The following is a 21,364-nucleotide window of genomic DNA, read 5'->3' as shown; positions in this document are numbered from 1 at the left end:
TCTTTCAAATCATTGATTTTTTAATCATGTGTCATTATGTTCAGCATTTGTGTACTTATAATATTCTCAGTCTTGCAGTGATCGAACAGCTCTTATGAATCAAATACAGAAGCAGATCATTAACAAAAGATACAAAATTTATTCAAGTCAGCATTAAAGTTGATAAAAACACTCATTCACACAATTCATTTTCCAGCTAGTATTTCAAGATTTCTGTATAAAGTGTGAAGATGCGGGGACTTGTTCACCAGAAGTCGTCGTCTGGCTCCTGGTGTGATATCAGCTCAACACTGCAGAACAGAGGAAGACTTGTAATGAAGCGTGTCTCACACACACACACACACACACACACACACATACAGTGTTACCTGCGCTCCTCGTTCTCAGACTCAAACTCCTCCAGACTGTGCTTCTCTGACGCCTCCTGAGCTGAGCTCTGTGGTGTCAAACACAACCACATACAGTCAGGACAAATATCTACAAATGCTAAATAGATTGAAGGACAGACAAGTAATCCTAAAATATATTTAATAAACCAAATCTGGTGACAAACTGTGTGTGATGCTGAAATGATGTCCGTGTACCTGCTGCTTCTGTTTGTTCTGCATGAGCATCATCATGTATTTGTGAAGAGGATTGGCCACATCATCTGCTCCTGGTCCCGCCTCCTCCGCTCCTCCTCCAATCACTGCGCTGGTTACTGTCACATGACCCTCTGTCCCCTCTCTGTGGTCTCCAGCTTGTTCCTCATGTTGATCCTCCTGACAGACGAAGAAACAGAAGTCAAACAGACGTCTGAGAGTCAATCGATCAAACAACAGATGAGTCTTATCAATCATTGATCAAACAGACTCCTGAACTCGTGCTATAGCTTCAATAACAATAAAAAAGATTCATCACTTAAAAAAAAAATAAAGTTAAAACATTTTAGAAAAATATTTTATTTCATTTAAACTAAATGAAAATGAGACAAAAAAAGAAAATAAAAATTTAGTTTATTTCTCACTTTGGTTTAGTTTAGATTGATGTACCACAATAACTAAAACTAAAGCTTAAAAACCTAATAAAAATAAAATAAAACACACAAAGTACTAAAACTTTAACTAAAACTTAAATGAAAATAAGTAAAAAAAATGTTAAAGTTGAAAAAATACATAGTATATATTTACACACACACACACATATATATAAACCAATAATAAAGTGGTATTACTTATTAGTAAAAAAAAAATTAACCAAAATTAAATAAAATACAAAAAAATATTGTAGAAAATGAGAAATGTTGCCTTTGCATTTAGCGGAAATAAGCTGAAATAAAACTAAAACCATAAATATAATTACATATATATTAGTGAAATAAACATTAACTGAAATAACCTTGGACTTATTATATTTCAGCTAGTTGCCATGGTGACACTTCTCATTTTAGTTTAGTTTAGGTTAAAGCAAAAAAATTAAAATAAAATACTAAAACAAAAAATATAAACTAAAACCTATACAAATATATATAAAAAAGACAAAAACAAAACAACACAATGACTCTAATATACAGACAAAACTCAAATGAAAATGAAATCTAAAAATGCAAACATAATTTCAAATCTGTACTTGTATGTTAATGGTCTCGTGTTCTCGCTCCTCTCTCTCCTGCTCCTCCTCTCTCTCGCTCTCGCTCTCCCTCATCTCCTCTCTCCTCCTCTCCTCCTCCTCCACAGCTGCATCATGTTCATCTGAAGCACACACACACACACACACACACACACACACACACACTCATGACACACGGCCAGATGAAGAGCATCGGTCACATGATCAGTCAGATGAGGGTCTCACCTGTGTGTGACTCCTGGAGTTTCTCCTGATCCACAGACAGCACTGAACACACACCAGATCTACTTTAGTTTCTGCAGATCATCGCAGATCAAACACACCAGAAGACCAGAACTACAAACACCACTCTACATCTTACTGACATCAAACTTTAAACAGGACATGTTAAACTCTGATATTTGCTGAATTCTGGGTAATTCTCATACAAACTGGAAATAGAAAGGAGTGTGTACATGGCACAGGGTCGGTCAGATCGTGAAGCGTGATCTTCTCCGGCTGAGGGGACGACGCTTCGGAGGAACTGGAGATGACTTCCTGAAGCTTGGGTGGACTGTGAAGTCAAAGAGAATTACAATAGAAATAAGGACATTTTAATGCACATTTGTCCATCACTTTTTCTAATGATGACCTTGATTGTCTTGTGAGTATGAGAGAGTTTGATTAATTAGAGAAATCTGATTCATTCGAGAAATCAGATTGATTCGAGAAGTCTGATTCAACCTCTGTTTCATTCGAGAAATCTGATTCATTCGAGAAGTCTGATTCATTCGAGAAATCTGATTCATTCGAGAAGTCTGATTCAATCTCTGTTTCATTCGAGAAATCAGATTGATTCGAGAAATCAGATTCATTCAAGAAAGCAGATTCATTCGAGAAATCAGATTGATTCGAGAAGTCTGATTCAATCTCGGTTTCATTCGAGAAGTCTGATTCATTCGAGAAATCAGATTGATTCGAGAAGTCTGATTCATTCGAGAAATCTGATTCATTCGAGAAGTCTGATTCATTCGATAAGTCTGATTCATTCGAGAAGTCTGATTCATTCGATAAGTCTGATTCATTCGAGATTCATTTGAGAAGTCGGATACATTTGAGAAGTATGATTTGTTTGACTTACTCCTGTGAATCAGTTTAAACTGTCTGTAAGCATGTATATATTTTAATCTTGCTTGCATTTTTTTTTAGAATCGTTTTAAGCTTGGCTTGGGGCAAAAATGCCACCAAAATGTAAAAAAAAGGGGGGAAAACAGCTTTTGTGATTAAAGTGAGATATAAAAATGAATCAAAGTGTCTACAGTGAAATTGCATTTAGATCTGCTCATGTTGCATCAAAGATTTTTTCATGAAATGTTTTTTTTTTTTTTGCATTTACATTTACGTTTCTGTTGATTTATGAATGCAAGCTTTTTTTCCACATTTGCAGTGTATAAAAGCTTTTGTTGATGTAACTGAACTAATACACGAATAGCTGTACAAAGTGCCCTTCTAAAGGTAAATAAATGTGAAAGCTAATGTAAGAGCGGTGACCTGCGGCTGTGGCGAGTGGTGCTCTTCATCCTGGGGCTGCTGGGAGGACTGATGGAGCAGAGGCTTTCTCCTGCAGGGATCGGTGAGATCTGTCTCTCTGGGAACACCAGCGCCGCTCTGTCAGAGTCTGGGACAAACACACACAAACACTGCTTTTACAGGCTTCCTACACATCTACCATATACCAGTCAACACTTTTCCAGAATCAAGCGGTTTTAAAATGAACATGCTACATTCTGACTTTGTGTGCCAATAAGTTTGTGTTGGTAAATAACTGGAGGATTACTGTATGGAGGCACTGTAGGATTGGGTGTTCTTGAAAGAGAGTTGTAGCTAAATAATATCGCAGTAAACGTTATGCTGATGCTCTGGCTGGTCAGGCAAATGTTTGTGCTTGTTTCGATTGTGATTGTCACTTGTGTGAAAGAGATTCAATTTGCCTCCGATTTCGGGATTTTGTCCGCAATTTCAAATTATTTGTTGGTGGGTGAAAAATCGGCTTAAAATCGTGCAGTGTAAACTCTGCATTAGTTTTTTTTTTTTAAGAAAACAAGCAGTTAGTAAATGAACAGAGTGCAAGGTTTTTTTTTTTTTTAAGAACAGAATCCTAATAGTGAGTGCTAGAGTTAGAGCGTCAAATAAAGATGGAAGAGATGGGATTTTAGCAATGTGGTCTGAGAAAGTCAGCTGATCATCAATCATAACTTCAAGGCTTCTAGCTGTATTTGAAGAAGTTATGGTTGATGTGCCTAACTTGATGGTGAAATTGTGATGAAACGATGGGTTTGCTGGAATCAAAAGCAGTTCTGTCTTGGCAAGGTTGAGCTGAAAGTGATGGTCCTTCTTCGAGCAAGAAATGTCAGTTAGACAAGCTGAGATGTGAATAGCTACCGTCGGATCATCAGGATGGAATGAGAGGTAGAGTTGAGTGTCATCAGCATAGCAGTGGTATGAAAAGCCATGTTTCTGAATGACAGAACCTAATGATGCCATGTAGACAGAGAAGAGAAGTGGTCCAAGAACTGAGCCCTGAGGCACCCCAGTATTAGCTATTCTTTTTTTTTTAAGATAAATGTGATTCAACTAAATTTTCTAAGTCAGTTTGATATGATTTAGGTTGAAATTACTTGGACAGCCTACTTAATTATATTTTTTAAATAAAATTAATTTGAAGTTGGCGAAAGTAAAAAAAAAAAAGTAATTTTCAGTTTGCCAAAATGGCAGCGCGTTACTACCAGAAACATAGATTTTACAGACCTTGTGTGAAAGCGTGAGCGTCATGATCGGCGTCTGCTCCGCGTTTGCTCAGCGGTGTGGAGGACAGACGTCTGGCTGGAGGAGAGATGAGTCTCAGCGGGTTTCTCTCTCTCGGAGAAGGGGTTCTGGTGAATTCCTGCTCAACAGGACATCCTGCAGAAGTGAAGCTCACCCTGGGCTGTGCTCTATAGGTCACTCTGGGAGGTGTGAGATCTCCAGCAGACGCTCGAGTGGCTCTGTGCTGGTGGCTCCTGTAAGCCTCGTCCAGACGCTCGGCCTCCTGCTCCAGCTCTCGTATCCGGGCCAGAGCGCTGCTTACCAGCTCAGAGTCACGCTTCACAGGCCACGGGCCCCTGAGGGCCGGCCCTGCTTCAGATAAATTAGTGTCAGAAGCAGCTCTGGGGTTTCTGAGCAGAGCCGTGTCTATGTAAAAGTCAGGAGGAAGCAGCTTGTCAGGAATCAAACTGAGAACAGAACGATCTACCAGGGAAGGCTTGGGATTGCGGAGGATCTCGTTCTCCAGAGCTGTTCCGATCACAGAACAACACGGCAAATAGAAGAGAGGAGAGAAAGAGTTTAGAGAGAGGAAAGCCAAAACCACCAAACACTGATGAAGAACAGGGTTCCCACAAACATGACCTTCCTGCCTGTTTGAGATTACTGGAAGAGGAGTTGGAAAATGAATGAGAAACCATTAAGAAAATTAAATGTTTAAAAAGATTTATATCCAACTCGAAAGTAAAATAAAAAAAATTTACTTACTGAAGAATGATTCCCAAATGAATTATTCAGAATGATTTGTGAGGTGGTTTGAAATCAAGTTACTAAAAAAAAGATTCCCAAATGAATCCATAAATGACATTCATTCAGGAACATCTGTGAAGTGGTTTAAATGACTGATTGAAAAGAATTACTAAAGAATGATTTGTTTAAAAATGTTAAGTTACTAAGCATAGCTAGAGAAATGTGTATTCAGGCTTCCAGGCTTTTGTTGGCTGGGGGAACCCTGCATGAAATAAATACACGTTTGCAAGTTTTAAGCTTGCAAATTCATATGAAAGGCATTCATTCACAGAATATGAAAAGATGCTAAATGTCTGATTCAGTGCAACCATCAAACTTACAAAATAATCAAACATGTAATGTAATGGCTGATGCTGCGTTCCTATAAATATGAGGAAAGTCCAACTTGGAAAAGCAGACTTCCTACCCTGAAACTCCTGTTTAGCAGAGATCTGATCGTATAATGTCATGTGAGCATGGTGGCACCCAGAAGAAAAGGGAGACACATTTACTTTAAACTGAACACAGCTTGAGCTCACAGATTCCTTCTAGAGGTTTCAGAGACTCTCCAGACTCGCTGGTCTGCTGTGTGCACCTTGTTGTGTCTGCTGGAGCTGGAGCTGGAGCTCTTCAGTGTGAGTGTTCATCCACTTCACCCGCTCCTCACACTCCATCAGCTGAGCCTTCAACAGCACACACTGCTGCACCTACAGACAGAGAACCACACCAGCCAGCAAACACACAGATGAGACAGGAAATACATCACAGTCACAGTCAACAAATAAAATGACATCAATTAAATATATATATATCTTTACACCCCCCACTCCCTGAAATATATTTCTTTGCAATGCTTTTGAATGTTTCACTTTTGATAAACAATTATTATTACTATTACAATTTAATATAAAATATTTTAAAAAGTAACAACTTTACCAGCATTTCCCTAAAATTATCATTATTGTGATCTGAATGTTTCACGTTTGAATATGTTGTTTTCACTATTATTAACAGATTCATTAATAATAATAATTATAATAACATAATTAATAATAATTATAACAGAATTAATAACAATAATAATAATTTTTGTTATTGCTATTAATAATATATTATATTATATTAATATAATTTCCCGCAAAATACTTACTATTAATAATTATTGTTTTCGAGTAATTATTATTATTATTATTATTATTATGTATTGAATATGTAATTTAGATTTTTTTATTTGTTCCTTTTTTTGTTTTAAAAGATCATATTCTTAATGTTTAATTACAATTTTTATTTATTTTATTATGTATAATTCCCCCAAAATCCTCAGTATTGTAATACATCTGTGTATCTGAATATTATTATTATTATTACTACTTCAATCAAATATTAAAACTTATTGTAATATGTAATTTTCCCCCAATGTTTTATTGTAATTCATCTGAATCTTACACTTTTAATAATAATAATAATAATAATAATAACATAAAAATATTTGAAAAAGTACAAAAAAAAAAGATTTAAAGGTCCTCTTCTTGAGAGTTGTAGAGAGATTCCCCTTTAAATCTAAAGTGAAACACAGTCATGTTTCTTCACTGAGGGAATGATGTCATCAGGAGCTCTAGACGCCGCTGGGACAGACCTCGTGCTGCAGCTGTGTGTGTAAGACGTTCTTCTGCGTCTCTAAGTCTTCCTGGTCCAGTTTGTGTGCCGTCTCCAGTCTCTTGAACTCGGCCTGCAGTGCCAGCTGCTCCTTAGACGGCGCGCTGAGCTCTGAACGACAAACACAAACCTGTTACACATTACACTTACAACTTTTGCTAAAACCTGATTTTTTTGTGCATCTAATTTAAGCTCATAATGCAAAAAGCCTGAAAGAGCGTTGTGCAGTGAGGATCCTGCAGTGCTACAGAGGAACAGAGGGTGTGTTGAACAAGCCGAACTCTGAAGCGCTCCTCTGTCCTTCACCCCCCGCGCTACTCTTTTTCCCAGCAAATGCACAATTGCAGCCAAAAGAGCCAAATTAAGAAGCGGAGCACATCCACACAGACCACTTCTGTGTTTGTTATCCCTGTTTGACCCCGTTAGATTTCAGACCGGACTGCTCAAACTTGATTTCAACAACAGCATCTTTCCCAGAACTCATACTCTGCGTAGTTTTGCATATTTAGTCTGTAAATGTTTGCTGTTGGTTTTATTCCTCCTCAGAATAGACAGACAAACAAACTGGCTGGAAACGAGAAGACTTTTTACCATCTTGATCCTGCCGAAACATTACTGATGAATGGAATCGATTATGAGGGCCAAATCATATAAAATTAAATCTCTTTCAAATCATAAACACACTTGAATTTGATTGACAGTTTGAGAATAAGCAATAAGCTTGTGGAAAGTTGAATGGAAAACATTGTTGTTGTTTTTTAAACTTGCACTCTAACTCTAACTAAATTGTCTAATCTTTTTTAAAACTGGAAAGGTTTACACATTATATTTAATTTAATTTAATATATAATGTTGTTGTTATTATTATTAATATTATTTTTTATTTTATAAGTTGAGAAGTTAAACAACTCAAGCTTATGTCAATAAAGAATTGCATTTCAGATAAAACACAAAAGTAAGAAAATTCAGTTTTGAATCAGACAAATGAATGAAAAGTTGCAATGTTTTCACATCGAAAATGGCTATTTAATATTGTAAAAATATTTCACAATTTTACAAAATTTTTGACCAAATAAATACAGCTTTGGTGAGCAGGAAAGTCTTCTTTCATAAAAAAAAAAATATATATTTTGAATAGTTTTTAAGACGCATCAATAAGATGATTGATATTTATTAGCCTGCCCTAGTTCTGATAATTTATTGGGTTGCTCCTGTAATGATGTTAATGCACCGAGCTGGGAAGGTAGAGAGGAAGTGGAGCTGGACCTCGTCTGAGTCTCTGGTTCTCCTGCTGCTTGTCCTCCAGCTGTTCCTTCAGCAGTCTGATGTTCATCTGCTGCTCCGGAGCGTCTCTCTTCAGCGCTGGATAGTCACTCATGTTCTCCAGTCTCTCTCTCAGCAGCTCGTTCTGTTGGGTCAGAAGAGACGCCTGCGCTCGGGACGACTCCAGCTCCATCTACACCACACATCAACATCATCATTTCACTTCTGACCGCACACCTTCAGGCATTACTCTAGTACAGAGCAGTTTTACCAGCAGACGTTTCACTTCTGATACACTTCTCTCACGCTCTTCTGCTTTCGCATCAATAAGAGCAGATTCCTTCTGCAGACGAAGCGTTTCTTCTGCAAATGAAAGAAGAAAACATCAACAGGATCAATAGAAGACTGGATCCAGTAGCAGTTATATTTGTCTTTTCTAAACTCAGACCTTTAATCCTTCGCTCATTTTCAGTCAGTTTCTCGGCTCTCTTCATGTAATCCTCCTTCAGCTCGAGCTGATATCTAAAACAGATTATGATGACATCTATGAATATGATTCAACTGTACATTCATTCACTTTACAAAACACACAATGCAAAGACTTTTTAATATTTTTATTTGATGAAAAATATGTATGTTTCCATTCCTCCAGTCTTCAGTGTCACATGATCTTCAGAAATCATGAAAATATGATGAATTACTGCTCAAGAAACATTTCTGATTATTATCAATGTTGAACACAGTTGTGCTGCACGATATTTTTGTGGAAACTGTGATGCATTTTATTTCTCAGGATTCACAGATGAATAGAAAGTTTAAAAGTACAACATTTATTTGAAATAGAAATCTACTGTAACATTTTTTACATTAACATTGTCTTTTCTGTCATTTGTAATGCATTCAATGCATCCATAATAAATAAAAGTATTAGTTTGTTTAAAAAGAAACTTTTGAACAGTTGATCTTTCATCATTGAGTCACAAGAGCGCCACCTGCAGGACTTACTTCTCTAACTCGCTCTTCAGTTTCAGGTCAAACGTGTCTTCCAAGGTCTTCACAGACAGCTCTCTCCTCCTCAGAAGATCCTCCATGGTCTTCACCTTCTCCTCATGCAGCTTACAGCTTCTGCATCATTACCACAAAATACTATATTCATATTATAATATCAAACATTATATTCATGATATTATAAACAAAACATTCAAGTCAACAAGTCAAAAGAGAAGCAGGGATTTCATCTTCCTTGATCTGTTCAGGTCAAAGGTCATGACCTATAAGAACACTGTGAGCTTCAGAAGTAAACACTTCCTCCACTTCAGAGCTGACAGCAGTGATATTTGAGTAATATATACTTTTATAGTATTTATTCAGATTTTGAATGAACTATTTTTAAATATATTTACATTTAATTTAGGTAAAACTTTAGTAGATTTGTTATGTGATTTTGTCATGTTTTCATTTATTTAAAAAAAAATATATAATTTACTTTCGCTTTAATTTTAATTTGTTTTAATATTTTTATAATAATATAATAATTCTATTTTTAATAATTGTTTTATTAGTTCAATAATTTCAATTATTTGCCAAGGCAACATTTTAAAATGTTCATTTAGTTCAAATTCATCAAATATTGATATTTTATTTTAGTTAAGCTTTATTTCAATAACTAAAAACATTTGTTTAATAGTTTTAGTAAACAATTATAACACATTGAAAGAAACACATCAGAGTGATATCATTTTAGTATGATTTCTGTACTATTAGAGTATTTTTCAATAAGTACAATTATTGTTTTTATCTTAAAAAAATGTCTGTTTCATTTATTAAATATCACTTTTTTAAATTAAGCTTTTTCTTTTATATTTTCATTTTAATTTTACTTGACATTTTAGTCGCTGTGTTATGCGTTCTTGTCATATATTAGTTTTTTATGTTTTTTAAGTGTTAGTTTAATAATAAATCTAGCTTGTTATTGCACTTTTAGTTGTCGTTTCGTAATGCTAGTACTCCTCCGCAGTGGAAGAAGCACACGCGTGTTCTGGTTCAGATAAGCAGCTGTACTCACTTGTCGAAGGCCTCCATCCTCTGTTTCAGCTCAATGTCTCGGCTCCGCACAGACTCGATCTCTTTCAGCAGGGCTTGTCTTTGAGCATACATCTCTTTTTCCTCGATCTGGATCAAGTGAACCGTTAGAGATTCATGATGTGTTTGTGTTTTGTGTGTATTGGTTGACAGAGCTGAGACTCAGTACCTCCTGTGATTTCTGTAGCCTCTCGATGGCGTTCTTCTCTCGGCTCATCAGAGCCTCAGACTTCAGCTCAAACGTTCTCTCCAGGTCTCGCCGCAGCTCCAGGATCTCTCTCCGTGAAGCCTCCTTCTCGTCTCTCTTCACCTTCGTGATCTCCACCTCCATGAAGTGCTGCAGCTGTGTGAGGACGGCACAAACGCTCGGTTGAGATCTTGAGCGCTGTCACAATGGAAAGGGATGAGGGGATAAACGCAGTCGTACCTTAGCTTTGAGCTCCAGCTGTGCTTGCTCCTGGATCTCCTTCCTGTACTCCGCCAGCTTGACCTCGACTGACCCCCAGCGGTCTCCTCTGTGCCGAAGCACTTCATACTCCTCATCAATCAGCTGCAGCTTCTCAACTTCACCACAGACAAGGATGAAGACCACAGTTTGTTACTCTCTTTCCTTATGTTTAATATGACTCAAAGGAATTTAAAATGAACATCTTTTGCATCTTAAGGTTGATTCTGGCAGAAATGAAAAAATGTGTAATTCTGTGCTAATGGGGTTAAATATGGCAAAATTATAAATAATGTATTTGTCCTCACAGTGGCACATACATAACACAAACACATAACCAGTTAAAAAAATGTTTATGTTTTTGAAGGATTTCTCTTCTGCTCTTCTCTTCTACTATCAAAAATACTGTACAAATTTGGGCATTTTATTAGAATTTAAACTAAGTGTTTTCTGTGTGAATCTGTGTTAAAGTGTAATTTATTTCTGTGATGCACAGCTGTATTTTCAGCATCATTCCTCCAGTCTTCAGTGTCACATGATCTTCAGAAATCAGAATAATATGATGATTTACTGCTCAAGAAACATTTCTGATTATTATCAATGTTGAAAAACTTGTTTTTGTGGATTCACAGATGAACAGAAAGTTAAAATTATTTGATATAGAAATCTTTTGTGACATTATACAAGTCTCTACTTTGACTTTTGAGCAATTTATAAATTTCTTCTCTGTTTTTCTTTTTAAAACTTACTTTTTTAATGGCAGTGTATTATGGTTTCCACAAAAATATTGTGAAGCACGACTGTGTTCAACATTGATAATAATTAGAAATGTTTCTTGAGCAGTAAATCATCATATTTTCATGATTTCTGAAGATCATGTGACACTGAAGACTGGAGGAATGATGCTGAAAATACAGTGGAGCATCACAGAAATAAATTACACTTTAACACAGATTCACACAGAAAACAGATATTTAAACCGTAACAATATTTAATAAGTTTTACTCTAGTTATATACAAATAAAAGCTGCATTAGTGAACATAAAAGAATGGTTGAATTTTAAAATTGGGACTATTAATTTAATCTTATAAGCTATTATGAGCACTGTTGGCATTCTTTTGAAGGCTGTAATGTTTAATAAATGAACACGTGTTGATCTTTGTGAATGCTGGGTGTTCTTCAGACTCTGAGGAGCTTGGACAGAAGCGAAGGCGTACCGAGTGATTCTTTATGAGCTGATTCAGAGGTGCACTGGGTCGAAGCATCGCAGCAGTCTCTGTAAACATGATGTTCAGTGAGCTCTGTGAAGAGACTCATCAGGAAACCTGCAGGAATAAAACAACATCCATCATCCTCGTCTTCATCACAGAGAGCAGTGTCAGTATCTCACGGTGAAACAAAGGGAAAACGTTGCTGTATAATCGTCCTGTACCTGTCTGTCCCTTCTGAACATCCGACGCCTGCCCGAATGAGAAAGAACCAGAAATAGGGAAATGTATTAACTACTTCAAGCTCATTTATACATACACGGAAGAAATGTCCGTTTTATTACCAGAGATCTGTACAGCGGTGTGTGAGGACTGATCTTCATGAGCTGCAGAAGCTCTCTGGCTGACAACACCTACACAAGTCCAACACAAACAAGATCTGGTCTTGGTTTAAATGGGTCAAATCATGCTTTTTACTGTATTGTTTTCCATGAGGTTTATTCATAATCTTCATTTAATAAATACAGTTCCAAAAACTGTTTTTCACGAGCGTTTTCCTAACAGCCTGGTGATGGAATCATGCAGCAGAATCGTAAAACAGCAAGTATGAAGTCATGTGGATCACCTTGTCTTTGCTCATCCCACACTCAGGGAGGAAGACCGAGAGCGTGTAGTCGCAGCCGACGCTCCGCAGGTGATGGATGATGACACTGTTGCATGCGGTGACTAACACCGAGTGAGCGTCTGCTCTCCTCAGCGCCGCCGGCTGCAGCTCCTGGATCAGCTGATTCCTCAGCTGCGTCTGCACAACACACCACAGACACACAACACTTGACTGAACCTGTACTGCAGGAGGACACTGTCTGTGAGGCCTGCAGGTTATACACATCTGCAGTGTGATTATACAAGGTTTTCAGTGTGTTCAATCCTGTTCCAGATCTTACACACTGGATTATGATTAGATTACAGCTGAAGATGAAGCAGGCTGTTCCTGGACTGACCAGACACAGACAGACTGACAGATCGAAGAACGATAGATCGACGGACAGAACAAGAGACTGAATGATACAATAAACAGTCAGATAGATAGAGTATATAGACAAACAGACAGACTGATGTATAGATAGATAGATAGATAGATAGATAGATAGATAGATAGATAGATAGATAGATAGATAGATAGGCAAATAAAAATAACGATAAATTGAATCACAGATAGATAAACAGACATAAAACTGCAGAAAGACAGAACGACAGAATGAGACACAGATAGCTGTAGAAGACAAGTTTAGGTCTCGGGTTTTGGTCTTTGTGTGAGCACAAGTCAGTAAACATCCCAGTGTTGCCGTTATGAATATAATAACTATTATAATAATAGTCATCTGAGGACACGGACCTTCAGCGCGTCCAGAAGCCCGCGGCTCCTGAAGGTCTGATAGAGCTTCTGTCGCATCTCATCCGGGGACAAACTCTGCTCTCCGCTCCCAGACATCACCATTCACCAACAAACACGATCATTCACCGATAATCGCTCGATATCCACCGAATTCATCGATCAGTAATGCGCCACGGCCTGTTTCTTAGCAACTCGCGCCGCAGCGCTTTAAAAATCCAAACTGATAACAGACTGTTGTGTTTCCGGACTCGGCGTGATGACGTCAGAATGGCTGAGCGCTCTCATTGGCTGTTTTGTGTCAGCTGGGTCAACGCACCGGAAACGGGAACTCTTGATCGTGTTTGTTCCTCATCTGCTGTAGTTCAGTTTATATTCAACTATTATCAACAATATTCGCTTTGTGACTTACATAATTCGTTATTTATTTAAAGGAGGTGTTGTTAGATGGCTTATAATTTCTGAAGAAACGCCGAACTGACGTCACAATTGCTGTGGTGAGATGTGTTTACATGTGCATCAGTGTTTATGTAGATTAATATGTAATAACTGACCGCTGGTTTCATGTTTACAGCTCTGAACTCTGATTATTAACCATGTCGGGGAGTTATTATTTCGTTATGGTGGGTCATCATGATAACCCCGTGTTTGAGATGGAGTTTCTCCCTCCAGGAAAGACTGAATCAAAGGTGAGCATCATCATACTAACCCTGATGTTAGAGTTATGATCTGATGCTGATGTGTCTGCTGCTGCAGGATGACCACAGACATCTGAACCAGTTCATCGCTCATGCTGCTCTGGATCTGGTGGATGAGAACATGTGGCAGTCCAACAACATGTACCTGAAGACCGTGGACAAGTTCAACGAGTGGTTTGTCTCTGCCTTCGTCACAGCTGGACATATCCTTCTCACACACTGCACTGCAGGACACAGAGACATGTGCATTATTACACAGTCACATAAATCAGGTTTTATTTTTAGAATTTTATTTTATTTTTAGTATATATAATATTTAGCATATTTGATGATAATATGAATTTAAATTAAGTTTATTTTTATAACTTTATAAGTTTATTTATTTATAAAAAATATTAATTAAATTTTTAATTGTAAGTATTTTGTAATTGTAATATTTCAGTATTGATTTCGACTAGATTCAGTTAAATCTTTTTTTATATAAATGGTGAATTGTATTTTATTTCAAGTAGCAGTTTTAGTTTTATAATAACTCAGATTTTCTATATACATTTTTTGTATGTATAAAGCTTTGAAAATCTGTATTATGTATAAAGCTTTGAAAATCTGAAAAACAAAATCTACTTTGCATTGTTTTTTATAAAAAAATATAGAAATAAAGTAAAATAAAGTTAATTTTATATTTGCAATTTTTGTATAACAAAGTATCCCAGGTACTGCCATCTGATTTTTATTTCTAAGGCTGATAAATATTTATTTTTTGTATTTATCTATTTTGGTATTATTTATTATATTATAATAATAAAAAACACCCTGCTATGTGTACTGTATTAAGCTGAGACTTGAAGCACTTTTATATCATTGCTCTTTGGTGGATTTGCATTGCTTCTATTGTCTTCACTGGATAAAAGCATTTGATTAAATGTTTTATTCCTTAACCCTCACATACATATGAGATTTATTATGCTCCATGATATTCGGCAAGAGGACGGGATCAAGAACTTCTTTAATGATGTGTATGATCTGTACATCAAGGTAACATCTGTGTTATTCTGTAGTGATAATTCAGTGCAATATAAAGGCATTGTTTGTTTTAAAACACGTTTTGTTTTTTACCCAGTTTGCAATGAATCCCTTCTATGAAGCCAACGCACCGATTCGCTCCACAGCTTTCGACAGGAAAGTGCAGTTTCTTGGGAAGAAGCATCTGATCAGTTAATTCTTGTTAGTAAATCTACATGTTTCTGTTGTCATGCATCACTATACAGCCGTGCTGTTCATGTTTCAGTCGTTTTTACTCATCATTACCAGCTTATCTTCACATTCTTACCTTCTACTGTACAACCAATGAAGTGTGATTACAGATTGTTTTTTAAACAGGTGTGTAATAGCATCAAACAGGAATGCAAAAAAGACATTTCTGCAGAAATTACACCTATTACTTATTGTCATCTGCATGCTGATTACTGTTGTCTATTAATAACCTCACATCAAATAAACAATTCCTTCAAGTACTGTTCAATACTTCTTTAATTTCAATTCAACAATGTACAATATTGAGATTTTAGTGCTTCTTTTCAAAGTGCATTTTCATCCATATTTTAGTACAAGTACTGTGTATATTTTTGGCACTCTCTACATAATTATGTTAATATATATTAGAAATGGTCACACAGTGTATGAACACCTGTCCTGCATTAGTTAATCATAGTTATAGCAAAAGAAAATCACATGAGATGCACACTGCAAAACAAATCTGCATTTCAGTCTCGTTTTCCAGTAAAATATATAAATGTCCTTAAAACAAGAAGCATTTACTGAAGAATCAAACTGCATGTGACAGACTTGTTAAATTCAATATATATGTCAGATGGAAAAAAGTGCAGTGATCTTACACAGCTGTGCTTTAAGGAGGTTATTTTTAATGGAAAACAAGAAATCAAAAGCAGGTTTTCGCAGTGCATTTATTGCATTTGCTTTTCACTATTTGACTCCCATGCAAGACAAAATGATATCCGTCTATCTATGCAATAACCTGCTCGAATCCCAGAGGACAGATTTATATGTATGTATATATATTTATAGAAGACATCTGAATGCACAGAATCTTTTAAATCATGCATGTCAGTTCAGACACAAGAACGCCACCCAATGAAAGCAACCCAGTGTTAAGGAGTAAGTGCAGCCGCTGATCACTGGAGGATCATTGAATATGAAGCTGGTCTGTTAACAGCACGCGGTGCTGCGAGGCTTTCTGTGCAGGTTGACGGTGTCTGTTGGAATCAAATGCTCGTGTCGATCCTCCAAAGCCAGAACTCTTCTGACGGCTTCCTCGAAGGCGACCGCAACATTAGTCGCATCTTTAGCGCTGGTCTCGAAGTACGGGTATCCTCCGCTTTCCCTGCACCACTCCTGAGCTTCCTCGCTGGTCACCTGCCTCTCCGTCACGTCCACCTTGTTTCCCAGAAGCACGAAGGGGAAGCTGTCGGGCTCCTTGACGTCGGCGTAGAAGATGAACTCCTTCCTCCAGTTGTTGAGGTTGTGGAAGCTCTGGCTGTCGTCCACGCTGAAGGTGAGCAGGCAGCAGTCGGAGCCGCGGTAGAAGGGCGTCCGCAGGCTCCGGAATCGCTCCTGACCCGCCGTGTCCCAGATCTGCAGCGTGACCGTGCGGCCGTCCACCTCCAGGTCTTTATTGAGGAACTCCACGCCGATGGTGTGGAAGAGATGGGCGTCGAACTTGTTGGTGACGTAGCGGTTCATGAGCGAGCTCTTTCCCACTCCACCGTCGCCCAGGAGAATGACTTTAAGAAGAGATGATTTAGATGACATGGTGTTTGTAGACGACGTCCTGTGAACTGAAGAACAGCATCTTAAAGACCGAAACAAGTCATGATTCTCCAATAAAACAGTTTATCTACACTATCAGTCAAAAGTTAGGAGAAATGCACGTTGCTAAAAGAAGTCTTTCTGCATGCTGAGATGCATTTGATCAATAATATAGTAAAAACTGTAAAATTATTGTTATTTAAAATAAATGATTTTTATGTGAAACTGTAATTTATTTCTGTGATCACAGCTGTATTTTCAGCATCATTCCTCCAGTCTTCAGTGTCACATGATCTTCAGATATCATGAAAATATGATGATTTACTGCTCAAGAAACATTTCTGAGTATATTTTGTCAAAACAAAGTTTAAGGACTGTGGTAAAAAAAAAAAAAAACTTTTTAATAATCAAGAATGCATTATATTGATCAAAAGTGAATGTAAATAAATGTATAACATTACAGAAGATTTTATTTCAAATAAATGCTGTTCTTTGAACTTTCTATTCATCAAAGAATCCTGAAAAATAAAATGCATCACGGAACAACAATAAAAAACATTTTAACATATTTTCAAATTAAAAAAGTTATATTAAATTCCAAGAAATGTTACACAATTTTTACTGTTTTGATCAAATAAATGCAGCCTTGGGAAGCAGACGAGTGGCTTTCAAAAATATTGTAAAAAATAAAATAAATAAATAAATTATTCCAGACTTTTGACTGTTTGTGTATATTATTTCTTTTAGTAAACACCTGTAAAAGTGTTAATATTTGATATACTTGAATAAACACATATGTGGCTCTCAGAATGGTGCCGAAGAACAAATGTAGTCCTAACAGGTGAAGAGGGGTTTATAAAACATTGTAGCCAAGTTTCATTTCTGTAAAACAGTTTGTTTAAAAATAAACGGATTCAGAAATTTGACTCGATTTCAAAAGAAGAAGTAGGTTTCACTTACCTTTACTGCCTCAAATAACTCATCATTCAAAACCTAGAAAAAATACATAAATCCTTAAATGAGAAGTATTATCCCGACATAATCAAATTAAGATCTATGCAACAGAGACTTATTGTAATGGGTTTTCTGCATATATTATTAAAGTATTCAGTTATTCATGCTGAAGTGAGATGTGTTTCTGAAATACTTCACACACAGCACATTACATCTCAGTTGTTATTATTATCCATGATGTATGTTTCTGTATGCAAGTATAATGATGATGTAGGTTTTACACAAAAAGCAGAAATATAACCAGTAAAGCATGTAAATTTAAACATTTTTAAAATAACTACATTATGTTTAAACATTCAATAATTGGTTTAGTTTTAAGGTTTTATTTTAGCATTTTCTGACATTTTGTTGAAACTTTCAAAAACAAATATAATTTTTAACGGTTTTATTTTAGGTTATTTATTTATTTATTGTGTCTGTGTGTGTGAAAATAAATATGTAATTGTGCTTAAACATCCAAAAACTGATATAATTTTAAAAAGTGTTTAATTTCATTTCTTAATTTCAACATTATGTTTATACCTTAAATAACTGATATCAGTTTTAATGGTTTTATATCTGTTTTCTATTAAATTTATAAAAAAAAAAAAAAAAAAAATTAAATTTATGCTTACACATCAAATAATGAATATATATTTTTTATTACTTTATTTCTGAGTAATATTTTTTTTTTACATTCAAAAACCAATAGAACTTTTTAAAGTGTTTTCTATTTTTGTGAAAATAAAACCAACATTTTATTCAAATATCCAATATCTGATAAAACTTAAATGCTTTAATTTGTGTTAGTGTAAAAACAAAAACAACATCATGGCTATACGGCAACAACAGAAACCTATAATCCTCATCAGCACTAGGTCAGTCTCTGCTCTAGACACAGGTCAAGCTAGCGTGACTCGGACAGGTCAGTAATGCTGGACATGAGGAGGAGTTGAGCGCTAATGAAGGTTGAGACTCACAGTAGTTTTCTCTCAGCTGCTGGCGGTGACTCGGTCATGTGCTCCTGTCTGTCCTGGATCACATGCAACAGTGTGCTTTACAATTCAGACGACATTCACCACAGCCAGAGTTTACACACACACACACACACACACACACAGAACGACTTCAGTACAGTTACACAGGCCTGCTGGAGAAACACTGAAGTCACTGCACAGACCTGCATGCTATTAGTGCAGACTTAATCATTATTTTTACATTTTTTTTTTTCTTTCCATTCAATTTATTTTTGAGGTTCAATTTGACCAGCAAGACTAATTTCCTGAGAACATCTTGTCATCTTATGAAATATAAATGTGGTTGAAACTATTAAACAAGTGGCTGAAACTGCTTATATGGCTAATATTTAAAATATTTATAACACCGCATCAAATACTTGATTCTGATTGGCCAATCCATGCAAACAAAAAAATACATCATATTATAATATTATTTAAAAATCATTCTATCGATCTATCTACAGTGGGGCAAATAAGCTTGTGATACACTGGTGATTCTTCAAGTTTTCTCACTTACGAAGAATGGAGAGATCGGTCATTTTCATTGTAGGTACACCTCAACTGTGAGAGACAGAATCTAACAGGATTTTTAAAATTAAAATTTCCATTTTATTGCATTAAAGTAAGTATTTGATACAACTTAACATTCGGTACAGAAACTTTTGTTGGAAGGTACAGAGGACAGACGTTTCCTGTAGTTCTCGACCAGGTTTGCACACACTGCAGCAGGGATTTTGGCCAACTCCTCTACACAGGTCTTCTCCAGATCGTTCAAGTTTTGGGGCTGTAGCTGGCCAACATGTCTTTTCAGCTCACTCCATGGATCTTCTATTGGGTTCAGGTGTGGAGACTGGCTAGTCCACTCCAGGACCTTTAATGCTTCTTACGGAGTCACTCCTTTCTCGCCCTGGCTGTGTGTTTGGGGTCATTATCAAGCAGAAAGACCCATCTTCAATGCTCTTGCTAAGGGAAAGAGGTTGTTGCCCAAAATCGCCCAATACATGGCCCCTTCCATCCTCCCCTCAATACAGTGCAGCCGTCCTGTCCCCTTTACAGAAAAGCACCCCATGCTTCACGGTTGGGATGGTGTTCTTGGGATTGTACTCATCCTTCTTCCTCCAAACACTGCAAGTGGAGTTTATACCAAAAAGTTATATGTAGGTCTCATCTGACGACGTGACCTTCTCCCATGCCTCCTCTGGATCATCCAGATGGTCTTTGGCAAACTTCAGATGGGCCTGGACATGTGCTGGCTTGAGCAGGGGGACCTTGTGTGTGCTGCAGGATTTTAATCCATGAAGGTGTAGTGTTTTACTAATGGTAGCCATTGAGACTGTGGTCCCAGCTGTCTTCAGGTCATTGACCAGCTCCTCCGGTGTAGTTCTAGGCTGACAGGTGTCTTCTATACAGGTAACAAGTTCAAACTGGTGCAGGTAATACAGGTAATGAGTGGAGGATAGGAGGGCTTCTTACAGACTAACTAACAGCTCTGTGAGAGCTAGAATTCGTGCTGGTTGGTAGGCGATCAAATACACATTTCATGCAATAAAATGGAAATTAATTATTCAAACAATGTGATTTTCTGTTTTTTTTTTTGTTTTACATTCTGTCTCTAACAGTTGAGGTGTACTTACAATGAAAATTACAGATCTCTGCATTCTTTGTAAGTGGGAAAACTTTAAAAACCCGGCAGTGTATAAATTCTTATGACCAAATACACAAATACACACACACATATATACACACACATATATACATATACATATACATATAAAATGTATTACTATTATTAGATTACATATTGCTTAAGGAAACAAAGTAATACAACAAATGGTGTCATGTATTAATATGTATAATAGTTTATGAATAGTAATATAATTCTGATTTATTTTGAACACGTGGTAACGATAGTTTGAATCGGGATGTATTAATGATTATTAAATCACTAATACAACACTATATCGCTTGAAATAACACATTTATTTTGAGATGAAACATGAGCCGGACTTGTTTTGATGATATTCGCCCTGTTGATTTATTTACTAAACTGCACGAGCAGCGGTTAACAAACCAAACGAGGACGTCGTTTATAATGAAGAAACCCATACATGAGTGAGGTGTTGAACTTGAGACTAAACGACACAAAGTGAGTCAGTCAGGAGGAAATAAACAGCTCGAACTGGAGCTCAATAACCGCGGATCTAACGCAGACTTGAGCTGAAAGAGACTCGATCTCACCTGCTGCTGCTTCTGAACACATCGAGCTTCAGGAACCGGAAATCTAGATTCGATCATAAGAAACAAAACAAGCAATAAAGCCAAACGTAACGAGTTTAGGAGCTCTTCCTCTGATCTCTGATGGTGCCGCTCTCCTGCAATCCTATTGGCTGGTGAGTGTCATGTGACCCCAGTGGCTGATAGTCGATCACGTGATCAAAAACAGAAGAGCTGATTCAAACATTCGTACTGGTACAGATACACAGTACGATGATTTGTGTTATATATATATATATATATATATATATATATATATATATATATATATATATATATATATATATATATAGTGTTCCTGTAGCTCAATTGGTAGAGCACTATATAT

General features: G+C 36.6%; 3 protein-coding genes across 8 annotated transcripts; 1 reads left to right on the top strand and 2 right to left on the bottom strand.

The window, feature by feature from the left end:
- Positions 1-119: 119 nt before the first annotated feature.
- ofd1 (OFD1 centriole and centriolar satellite protein) lies at positions 120-13,468 on the bottom strand. Of its 3 annotated transcripts, none has more exons than XM_052565097.1 (22): positions 13,230-13,468; positions 12,459-12,635; positions 12,178-12,246; positions 12,058-12,085; positions 11,843-11,950; positions 10,607-10,743; positions 10,349-10,522; positions 10,163-10,269; positions 9,103-9,222; positions 8,546-8,619; positions 8,369-8,460; positions 8,101-8,290; positions 6,815-6,945; positions 5,774-5,885; positions 4,396-4,920; positions 3,139-3,265; positions 2,064-2,161; positions 1,834-1,875; positions 1,609-1,730; positions 585-761; positions 369-436; positions 120-290 (listed from the first exon to the last, which is right to left on the bottom strand). In XM_052565097.1, the coding sequence occupies exons 1-22, from the start codon at positions 13,329-13,331 to the stop codon at positions 245-247; spliced, it is 2,826 nt and encodes a 941-aa protein (XP_052421057.1). In that variant the 5' UTR covers positions 13,332-13,468; the 3' UTR covers positions 120-244. The 3 variants fall into 3 exon arrangements, with proteins under 3 accessions (XP_052421057.1, XP_052421058.1, XP_052421059.1); XM_052565098.1 differs by having other exon boundaries at positions 4,396-4,761; XM_052565099.1 differs by lacking the exons at positions 120-290; positions 369-436; positions 585-761; positions 1,609-1,730; positions 1,834-1,875 and adding an exon at positions 1,887-1,904.
- Positions 13,469-13,517: 49 nt separating this feature from the next.
- On the top strand, positions 13,518-15,446 carry trappc2 (trafficking protein particle complex subunit 2). The gene is made up of 5 exons (XM_052565124.1): positions 13,518-13,723; positions 13,801-13,915; positions 13,983-14,131; positions 14,878-14,959; positions 15,045-15,446. Exons 2-5 carry the CDS (start codon positions 13,823-13,825, stop codon positions 15,141-15,143), a joined length of 423 nt encoding a protein of 140 aa, XP_052421084.1. The 5' UTR covers positions 13,518-13,723; positions 13,801-13,822; the 3' UTR covers positions 15,144-15,446.
- rab9a (RAB9A, member RAS oncogene family) lies at positions 15,437-21,160 on the bottom strand. Of its 4 annotated transcripts, none has more exons than XM_052565120.1 (4): positions 21,001-21,160; positions 18,724-18,776; positions 17,711-17,743; positions 15,437-16,779 (listed from the first exon to the last, which is right to left on the bottom strand). In XM_052565120.1, exon 4 carries the CDS (start codon positions 16,751-16,753, stop codon positions 16,151-16,153), a length of 603 nt encoding a protein of 200 aa, XP_052421080.1. In that variant the 5' UTR covers positions 16,754-16,779; positions 17,711-17,743; positions 18,724-18,776; positions 21,001-21,160; the 3' UTR covers positions 15,437-16,150. The 4 variants fall into 4 exon arrangements, with proteins under 4 accessions (XP_052421080.1, XP_052421082.1, XP_052421083.1 ...); XM_052565122.1 differs by having other exon boundaries at positions 15,437-16,781; positions 17,714-17,743; XM_052565123.1 differs by having other exon boundaries at positions 15,437-16,781; positions 17,714-17,743; positions 18,724-18,798; positions 21,001-21,154.
- Positions 21,161-21,364: the final 204 nt, after the last annotated feature.

Source organism: Carassius gibelio, chromosome B9, assembly GCF_023724105.1.
Source record: "Carassius gibelio isolate Cgi1373 ecotype wild population from Czech Republic chromosome B9, carGib1.2-hapl.c, whole genome shotgun sequence".
Taxonomy (NCBI): domain Eukaryota; kingdom Metazoa; phylum Chordata; class Actinopteri; order Cypriniformes; family Cyprinidae; genus Carassius; species Carassius gibelio.
This window is presented reverse-complemented; position numbering and strand designations above follow the sequence as displayed.

Excerpts from the sequence above, each read along its gene's own strand:
- ofd1 (XM_052565097.1), bottom strand. The coding sequence starts at position 13,331 with ATGGTGATGTCTGGGAGCGGAGAGCAGAGTTTGTCCCCGGATGAGATG. Across the intron at positions 10,523-10,606 it reads AGCTGGAGCTCAAAGCTAAG|CTGCAGCACTTCATGGAGGT; the intron begins GTACGACTGCGT and ends GTCCTCACACAG. Across the intron at positions 437-584 it reads AGAACAAACAGAAGCAGCAG|AGCTCAGCTCAGGAGGCGTC; the intron begins GTACACGGACAT and ends TTGACACCACAG.
- trappc2 (XM_052565124.1), top strand. The coding sequence starts at position 13,823 with ATGTCGGGGAGTTATTATTTCGTTATGGTGGGTCATCATGATAACCCC. Across the intron at positions 13,916-13,982 it reads CAGGAAAGACTGAATCAAAG|GATGACCACAGACATCTGAA; the intron begins GTGAGCATCATC and ends CTGCTGCTGCAG. Across the intron at positions 14,132-14,877 it reads TTCGTCACAGCTGGACATAT|GAGATTTATTATGCTCCATG; the intron begins CCTTCTCACACA and ends TCACATACATAT.
- rab9a (XM_052565120.1), bottom strand. The coding sequence starts at position 16,753 with ATGTCATCTAAATCATCTCTTCTTAAAGTCATTCTCCTGGGCGACGGT.